Source organism: Galeopterus variegatus, unplaced genomic scaffold (genome assembly GCF_000696425.1).
Source record: "Galeopterus variegatus unplaced genomic scaffold, G_variegatus-3.0.2 Scaffold278, whole genome shotgun sequence".
NCBI classification, from domain to species: Eukaryota; Metazoa; Chordata; class Mammalia; order Dermoptera; family Cynocephalidae; genus Galeopterus; species Galeopterus variegatus.
In genome coordinates, this window is record NW_007726389.1 from 635,859 (window position 1) to 646,186 (window position 10,328).

Consider the following 10,328-nt stretch of genomic DNA (forward strand, 5'->3'; position numbering starts at 1 on the left):
GGGGCCCAAAAAAAAAAAAAAAAAAAAAAAGTAAAAACAAAACAATGACAAATGAAAAACACCCAAAAATTTATTGATAAAGGATCATGAACCTGTAGCTGATTAAGGTCTACATTCCAGTTCAAGGAGAAATAGAAATAACAGTTATATCTCACTGCATCATTCAGGAATAAGTTTCATATAAATTGAATTTTACAAATTAATGAAACATTTCCTTAAACATTTTAAACTTCATTTTTTTATCCAAATTGTAGTAAATCTTTCTGAAATAATTCTACTTTTTCTGGGTGATTCATACACCATGAATCATTATTACACTGTATGGTAAGGCAGTGATGCCCTCAAGTCTTGTTAAAAGCTTGAGGTATTTACCCCTAGTTAAATGGCTCCAGCTATGCGTTTGTGAGTTATTTCTCTTTTTTTATGGTTTTTATGTATCATCTTTATGTGTGTGTCTTAAAACCACTATTTTTCTAAGAATTATAGATGAGATTTTTATATAAATGGTCCTAGTGGAATTAATGCCTATGCAAATGCCTATGCAAAAAAAAATTTATACTTTAAGAGTAAATTTGAGAGTGTACATTTAACAAGTCTTTTACCTCTAAGGAATGAAATGATAGTCTTCCTTACATTTACATAAATTCATGCTCTCTTCACAGAATCATTTGAAGTTCCCAAAAGTTGACATATTTCATTCTTTCATGACTTTGCACTTGGAGCTTCCTCTATTTGAAATGCTAGGTCCTTTCCTCTAAATAAGCGAACTCTCACTTATCCATCAATTAGTGAACTCTTATTGTGATAAGTGAACTCTGGATAAGTGATAAGTGATCTCTCACTTATCCATCAAACTCTCATGATAAGTGATCTCTCACTTATTCATCATGATTGTAATTGGGGAACAGAGTCACTGAGAAAATAAAAACTATTCTCTGGTTATTCTGGATGATAGGAAAACCTGATGTTGGTTTAAAAGCTTTCAGCATATTCTTGTAGACTCTAAAATAAAAGTGTCTTGGCTTTTCTGTGATGATGAGGTGGTTAGTTGACATACAAAATGAGTTTTCATTTAAAATATATAAAATAGCTGGAATGAGGGAAATCAGTGGCTTTTAGGGAAAAAAAATCTCATTAGAATTACAAAAGCTTAAAAGCACTCACAGACTTGCAGTTAATAAAATGCTTCTCAAGGAGACTATGCATATGTTACCTGTACTCACATTGCATTTTTGTACACCATCTTTGATTTGGGAATATATCCATTAGATAGTTACAAAAATAGTTAAAGTTACACTAACTCACAACATAAGTGTACATAATTGCATTTTTGCAATTACTGGTTTTTCTGAGGCTTATCATGTAGGCTGTTCTTTACTGGGGACTTATTACCAGAAAAGAGGGCAGCAGCCTAATGTTGCTACTATAGGCACAGCATTTAAGTGTTTTCCCGTTTGATTACTGACAATGGGCGTCTTATTTACGCAGGTGCGAGTGTTCGTCAACCAGTTATATCAGCCAAGTTTGGTACGAGACATCAGCAAAAATCCAGATTTGCAAGCCATCCGAATTGCTTCTGTAAACCCCATTCTGGACCCCTGGATATATATCCTCCTGCGGAAGACAGTGCTCAGCAGAGCGATAGAGAAGATCAAATGCCTCTTCTGCCGCATTGGTGGGTCCAGCAGAGACCGTTCAGGACAGCACTGCTCAGACAGTCGCAGGACATCTTCTGCCATGTCCGGCCACTCTCGTTCCTTCCTCTCCCGGGAGCTGAAGGAGATCAGCAGCACATCTCAGACCCTCCTTTACCTGCCAGAACTCAGTGAAAATGGCCTTGGAGGCAGGAATTTGCTTCCAGGTGTGCCTGGCATGGGCCTGGCCCAAGCAGACACCACCTCACTGAGGACTTTGCGAATATCAGAGACCTCGGACTCCTCACAGGGTCAGGACTCTGAGAGCGTCTTACTGGTGGATGAGGTTGGTGGGAGTAGTAGGGCTGTGCCTGTCCCTAAGGCGAGCTCCCTGCAAGTCACATTTCCCAGTGAAACACTGAACTTATCAGAAAAATGTATATAATAGCTAAAAAAAGAGATGCAGCGCCATTTCTGGAACCTTATGAAATCCTGTGCAATAGACACAGAAATGAAGCATCTACCTGTGCTCCGAAGGGCTATCTTTGCCGTACGACTCACATTAGAAAACATCTTGGCTTTTGAGCCCTTGTCAAACAATCAAGTTCATTCACATGGGTCCTGAAGCACATTGGTTGCCACACCTCTGTGATATGGGATTGTAGTCACAACTTGATGGCTGGGAAGACTTACCCTCAGTTTTTGTACTGGATAGGAAAATGATAGAAGTTCAGCTATTTTCATAACATCAAGAGCTTTATATCTGGCACACAGCAGAAGCCCATATACTAAAAGAGCTCTATTCCAATAAACTATGAGGACTACCTTATGGATGATTTAAATGTCTCACTAAAGCATGAAATGTGAATTTTTATTGTTGTAAATATGATTTCAGGTATTTAATGTATTTTCTTCTCTATGAGAAGGTTTATTGTTAACATAAGTACAATAAAATTATGGTAACCCCTCTCCTCCCAGTATAACCAGCTGAAGTTGCAGATGTTAGGATTTTTTCATAAACAAGTTCAGTCCAAGGTGTTGAGAATTTACAGTGACACTAATGTCTATAAAATAGATATAATTTTTTTTAAAAGAGTTTAGTATTATCAAGTAAATAAAAAAAAAATACTATTTAAGATGTGAAAAATAGTCCAAAACATTAAAGTTCTTTCCAAGCTATGTATATAATACATAGTGAAAAATTTTTTAATGATACATTTAATTATCCAGAATACTGTGATTTCAGGAGAACCTAACATGCTGGTAAATATTTTGAACTTTTGTCCCCACTAATTGGTACATTTTAAAATGTAACATAAATTTTTAAAAGTCTTTAATAAATAATCCATAATTTAAGTGTATAATATAAAAATCAAAAGACTAAGCAACTTTTTTCCCTTAAAAGTGTGCATAGTTTTACTTTCCTAAAGAATGACCTACAGTATCCTTTAAATTTTAAGAAGGCAAGTTGCATCATAAATACTTTTCTTTTGAGACGTGGAAGGATCTCAAATGTGGTTAAATTAGCCTTTCATGTTTGTCAGGGATGCAGAACTTGGGCACTTAAGGGTCACCTTCTAACACTTTTGTGTAACACTAGTAGTGCTGTACACATATTTGAAGGACCTTTCTCAAAGAAATATTAAGCATGTTTTTTTGCTTAAAGTGTTTTTGTGAATTGCTTTGTTGTAATTTCTGAGCCTGATATTGATATGGTTTAAGAAGCAGTTGTGCCAACTGAAATTATTTTGGAGATTATAATAAATAAATACATTCAATCTGAGTTCCATATCCTCAGTTTTGGAAAACTTGTGTGGTTTTTTGTTTGTTTCAGGTCATCTTCTATATCCTTTCAAATTGAAGTATTTAAAAAAATTTTATTTTGCAATAATTTTAAATTTAAAGAAAAGCTGCAAGAATAGTACAAAGTCTCGGATCCACTTAGTGTAGAATGGTATTTAGAAACCAAGATCTGGGTGCTGGATATACTCAAATCACCAGATTGTATGGGGGGGTTCGGGGAGGAGACAATTATGTTTAACTTGCTACATGTAAAGGAGCCAAATAATTATTACAAAAAATTAGCATAAACTTTTGGTCCTTGTAATTTCTCTGGATCAGTGCTTCTCAGACATTAGCATACTTCAAAGTCATCTGGAGAGTTTCTGATTCAGTCAGCCTGGGGCATATGTGTTTCTAAAAAGCTCCTACATGATTCTGCCAGTCTGAGGACACACTTCAAGTAGCAGTAATCCCTAGGAGTGAGGTCGTGATTTGCTATCTGCAAGTTTTTAAAGATATTTTTGGATGATGTCAGAAAAGCAGGACTGTCATCTTCACAGACCTAACAGCACCGTGATTTTCAGCTGAGGTAGGGATGGTGCAGAAAAGGAGCAAGTGCCTTAAACTTCTAAAATGTTCTACTTCACCATGCTACCCCAATGCCTAAGAAGCAAGGTTTTCAGAGATTATTTTACTTGTGAATGAGGCTTTTGTTTTGCCTCCACGAACATGAAGCAATGGGCAATGAGACAACACCTAAATTTATGAATACGTCACTCACCACCCATGTTCATGGGGAAAACCAAGAGCCTTGTTCACAAGTTAACACTATTAACATTCAAGGCATAATCTCATTCATCTTTACTTCAGTTTCATCATCCAGAGCACTGATTTGGCTTAATCTTTTTTAACTGAAACATAATTCATATACCATAAAGTTTACCTTTTACACCCTTTAAAATATTTTGGTATGTTCACAAAGTTGTGCAACCATCATTGCTAATTCCAGAACATTTTCATCATCCAGAAATAAATCATATACCCATTTGCAGTCACTTTCCATTCTGCTCTCCATCCCCTCCTCTCGGCCCTCAGGCAAACACTTTATCTCTATGGATTTGCTTATTCTAGACATTTCATATAAATAAAATCACACAATGTGTGGCTTTTTTTCCTGGCTTCTTTCACTTAGCATGTTTTCAACATTCATTGATATTGTAGCATGTATCAGTACTTCATTGTTCTTTGTGGCTGAATAATATCCCATTGTATAAATATACCACAATTTTGTTTATTCATGTATCAGTTCATGGGCATTTTGGTTGTTTCCACTTTTTGGCTATTATCAGTAATGCTGCTATGAACATTTCTGTGTACAAGTTTTTGTGTGAAAACATTTTCAAGTATTTTTGGCATATACCTGGGGAGGGAAATTGCTGGGACATATGGTAACTACATGTTTAATATTTTGAGGCAATCAATGTCAGACTGTTTTCCCACATGACTGTACCACTTTACATTCCCACCAGCAATGTACAAGGGTTTCATTTTTTTCTACATCCTTGTCAACACTTGTTATTGTGTGTATTTTTTATTATAGCCATCTTAATGGATATTATCTCGCTGTGGTTTTGATTTCCCTAATGACTAATGATGTTTTATATGCTTATTGACTATTTATATATCTTCTCTGGAAAAAACTTCTATTCAAGTCCTTTGTCCATTTCTTAACTGGGTTATATGTCTGCATTACTTGGCTGAGGCTGCCATAACAAAATATCATCAACTGGGTGTTTTAAACAATAGAATTTTATTTTCTCACAGCTGTGGAGGCTGGGAGTTCAAAATTAAGTTGTTGTTTGGGCCGGCCCGTGGCTCACTTGGGAGAGTATGGTGCTGATAACACCAAGGCCACAGGTTCGGATCCCATATAGGGATGGCTGGTTAGCTCACTGGGTGAGCATGGTGCTGACAACACCAAGTCAAGGGTTAAGATCCCCTTACCGGTCATCTTTAAAAAAAAAAAAAAAAATTAAGTTGTTGGCAGGGTTGGTTTCTCTTTGAGGTCTTTATCCTTGGCTTGTAAATGGTTTCCCTCTTGCTGTGTCCTCACGGGTTCGGATCCTATATAGGGATGGCCGGTTTGCTCACTGGCTGAGCGTGGTGCTGACAACACCAAGTCAAGGGTTAAGATCCCCTTACCGGTCATCTTTAAAAAAAAAAAAAAAAATTAAGTTGTTGGCAGGGTTGGTTTCTCTTTGAGGTCTTTATCCTTGGCTTGTAAATGGTTTCCCTCTTGCTGTGTCCTCACATGGCCTTTTTTCTGTGTGTACATCCCTGGTGTTTCTCCCCTTACAAGGATACCAGTCATACTGGATTATGGACACACCCTTATGATCTGATTTAACCTCAATTACCTCCTTAAAGGCCCTATCTCCAAATATAGTTACATTAAGGGTCAGGGCTTCAACAAAACAGTTTTGGGGCACATGATTCAGTACACAACAATATCTTTTTTATTGTTGAATCTGTCTTCTTAAAAGAACAGCCAAGGAAAAGAATTTCAGCATTGTTCAATCATCTACCCCATATTTATTTGTAAGACTTACCAGCTATGCAATATAAATATTGCTTTTTGTTTCCCACTATGGGACATTTGTTCCAGACCATTTAGAGAGCTTCTAATTTTCTATGCAGGAAAATTCTGATTGTCTAACTAGCTGGTATTTAATCCCACCTGGTCCTAATAGAATATAGCAGACAAGAAGTTAATTTTAACACTATCTTATAATCTTTAAGACAATCTAACCAACTAGGTCAAGTGTGTTAGAAAAGATAGATTGGTAGTGCTATTAAAGTGGTAATTTACCAGCACACCATGGAAGCCCTTCCCCATTCACAACCAGCCCTGTCCACAAGTTTTCTATTGGGACAACAAACACAAAGCGCCACAGAAAAATCCAGGTTCAGTAATATTTACTGTTAGTTATGCCTTTTGGCCTCAAATTTTAATGCAGAAAAGTCTGCATTACACAAAACATCTATTTTTCCTAAACTACTTGTGCTAGTTTCAGAACAAACCAAGCCATGATGTTGGCTTTCTTCTACCACTCCCCCCACTTCATGCCCTTCTCCCATCATATCCAAGCCTGAGTCTAAGATGCTGCACTTATGATCTCATGATTGCCCTCCAAGTACATAAGAAATGGAACCAGAGAAAAAGAGACTAACTCTAAGAGAGAACATTTGATCCTACTGCTCAGCATGGAGTTGCTCTGGACCGCAGCTGGAGCTTTAGCCCCAGACTGGAAGCACCTTGGGAGAAATAAAAAGAGAGAGAGAGCTGGGCCTATGATGTTTATATTAATACCAACATCTCTACCATTCATTAATTCCCTTACCTTTACCTTCCAGGCCAGCCACCTCATTCCCCACCATGGAAGAGGAGGACAGAAGACAACACAAAACATACCTATATCCTAAGAACTTCTTACCATAGCAACTCCACACACTAAAATCTGAACAAATTAAGTATTTATTTTTCTTAAAAAAGGGTGAAACAGGATTCAATACAAAGGAGAAGCAAAGAGAATTCCATGAACAACGATAAAAGAGAGCTCAAGGCAACAGCTCTGCAGCAGGCTAAGAGCACAGTCAAACCAGACTGAGGCAGGAGAGTGGGCTCTAGAACATGCCTCAGACTAAAGAAAAAAAAAGAAAAAAAATTGGTAAATTATTTGATTATTTGATGTTTGACAATAATGAGAGGAGTATTATAGTCCTCTTAGACATTCACAGAAAAATTAATAATATATGACATGGAAAACTACAGAACAACAACAACAAAATCAAGGCAATTATTGATCCAAGAAAAACAAAGAGAGATACAAGAAAGGTGAAATAAACAATATACTACGTGAGCTCAATTATGTGTAATAATTACATAGCCATATTAAATAATGATAGATTGAAACCAAAATTATAATTAACAATACTGGGAAGGCAGAATTAGTAAATATATTGGGGGAATGAAAGAGAGCAGAATCATATTCACCTATAGTAAGAAATCAATAGTTAATACCCTAAAGTATTAAAAATAAACAATCATGAAAGCACAATAATATATACCCTTATACACCAATCATATATGTAAAAATTTTTAAGTCTGAAAATATCAAGCATGCTTTAGAAAATCTCATACACTGTTGGTAGGAGTATAAAATTGACACACCACTTTGAAAAATAAACAGCATTATCTACTAAAAGTTCAGGATGTATACACCATCAGTAATAACTGCAGAGACTGACACATCAAAAATGTCTCAATGCATGACTTTATAATGATACAACAAAACAAAACAAACACTTCACTGGTCACCTCTGGAGGATGCTAAGAAACCAACCAGGTCATTATTTTCAAAAGCGCTAAATAAAGGGAAAGAACCAAGCCTTTACTGTATAAGCTGCCTTTACTATATAAATTGTTTTCCGGAGTAAGAAAAGTGATAAGGAAAAGCTTTTCTTTAAAGTTTTCCAGTACCAAAACATTAACAAAATTATCACCATTTTGTAGCCTCCAATGAAATAATAGGTCTAGACAATGATAGTCAATGATTACCAACATTACGAAGAGGAGGAGATAACCAGAAATATTTAACTTCTACTGGAAATACCCAAGGCCACCTATGATGTATTCTTGACAAAAAATTGAACAAATTTGATCAAGCCTCTAGATATGTGGCAATTTATCAAAAACATGGGTATCAAGGAACATTAATGATATCAGGTGTATGCGATGCAATAAGCAAAATATAAAATGTAGAAAATTCTAAAGGACAAATGATCCAATTCCTTTAAACATAAACTGGAAAAAAAAAAAAAAAGTGGAAGGAGAACCTATGGAGAACAAAGAGACACATTAAGATGCAATGAATAGGGGCCGGCCCGGTGGCGCACTGCTACAGTGCGCCTCTTGGGAGCACGGCGGCGCTCCCGCTGAGGGTTCGGATCCCACATACAGACCGGCCGCTCACTGGCTGAGCGAGGTGCGGGTGCAGCGCCGAGGGTTGCGATCCCGTTGCCAGTCCCGGTCCGGTACGGGCGCGACACTGAGGGTTGCGATCCGTTGCCGGTCACGAAAAAAGACAAAAAAAAAAAAAAAAAAAAAAAAAGATGCAATGAATAGACTTTTTCTGTATCCTGATTTAACCAAACCACAGCATCATTGAATGTGACATAATTGACAATATCTATACTACAGTTATTTTTTAAACTGAATTTGTAATTAAAAACCTTACCCAAAAGAAAACTCTAGGCCTAAGTGATTTCATTTGTGAGTTCTATTAAACATTACAGAAAAAATAATATCAAATTTATGGAAACACTTTGAGAAATGAGTAGGTGGAAATACTTTTCAACTTCTCTTTCTTATGAGGTCCCCATTACCTTGATTCAAGAACTGGACAAAAATATTACAAGAAAAATATAGACCAATATCCTTCACGAACACAGACAAAAATAGTTAATAAAATATTACCAAATTGAATCAAGCAATATCTAAAAAGGATGATCCATCATGACTAAGTAGGGCTTATACCAGAAATGCAGTTGATTTAACATTTGAAAAATAAATATAATTCACCATATAAAGAGAATAAGAGAAAAATCATATAATTATTTCTTGGTTGCAGGAAATACAAAATACAAAATTCACACTCTCTCATGATAAACTGTGTTCAGCAGACTAGAAAGGAAATTTCCTCAATCTACTAAAGGACATGTATGAAAAATCTACAGCAACCATCCTACTTAAGAGAGACTAAAAGACTGTAAATAAGGCAAAAAAGTTCATTCTCACAGCTTCTATTTAATATCATACATGAGGTTGTAGCAAGTGCAAGGCAAGAGAAGAATATAAAAGGCATACAGTTTGGAAAGGAAGAAAGAAAACTATTCACAAAGTTGGGATAATGTATGTAGAACACCATAAGGAATCTACAAAAAAGCTAATGCAACTAATAAATGAATTTATCAAGGTTGTAGCCTATAAGGTCAATATACAAAAACCAATTGTATTTTATGTAATAGTTGTCAAATTTTAATAATAAGATTTTAAAAACACCCCTTATGATAATATTTTTTAAAAAGTGAAATACTTAGGGATAAACCTATTGAAATTAAAGAAGACCTAAAACAATGAGAGTTATGCCATGGTCATGGATTCAAAGACATGATATTGTTAAGATGGCAACATTTCACAAACTGATCTAAGGATTCAACACAATTCCAATCAAAATCCCGGCAGGCTTTCATGTAGATATAGACAAGCTGATTCTAAAATGTATATGGAAAGGCCAAGAAGCTAGAATAGCTAAACAACTGGGGCATGGTGGCAAAGTTGGAGGAATCACACATTTTTAAGACTTGCTATAAAGCAAGCCTGACCAGTTACCTCAGTTGATTAGAGCACAGTGTAGTAACACCAAGGTCACCAAGGTCAAGGGTTTGGATCCCAGTACCGGCCAGCCACCCGCCCTCTGCCGCCCCCCCAAGACACTGTAAAGCAAGTAATCAAGACAGTGTGGTATTGGTATAAAAGAAGATATATAGAAAGATCAGTGCAACGGAATACAGAGCTCAGACACTCAAATACATGGTGAATTGATTTTCAACAAAGATGCCAGGGTATTTCAACAGAAAAGGACAGATTTTTTCAAAAAATTGTGCTTGAAGAACGAGGCATCAAAAACTGAACCTCGACATTTACCTCATACCATACACAAACAGTAACTTGAAAAGGATCACAGACCTGGTTATAAAAGCTACAACTATAAAACTTCTACCAGAAAACAGAAAATCTTCATGATTTGGGGGTAAGCACAGATTTCTTACCACAGAAAAAGTACAACCATA

The 10,328-nt window shown here is 36.2% G+C and overlaps 1 protein-coding gene across 1 annotated transcript in view; it reads left to right on the forward strand.

The window, feature by feature from the left end:
• The window catches only part of PTGER4 (prostaglandin E receptor 4 (subtype EP4)), a 10,971-nt gene extending 8,372 nt beyond the window's left edge, over positions 1-2,599 (forward strand). The window contains exon 2 of the mRNA XM_008566931.1: positions 1,489-2,599. Coding sequence (XP_008565153.1) covers positions 1,489-2,079 — 591 coding nt within the window. The 3' untranslated portion in view covers positions 2,080-2,599. The remainder of the gene's footprint in view (positions 1-1,488) is intronic.
• Positions 2,600-10,328: the final 7,729 nt, after the last annotated feature.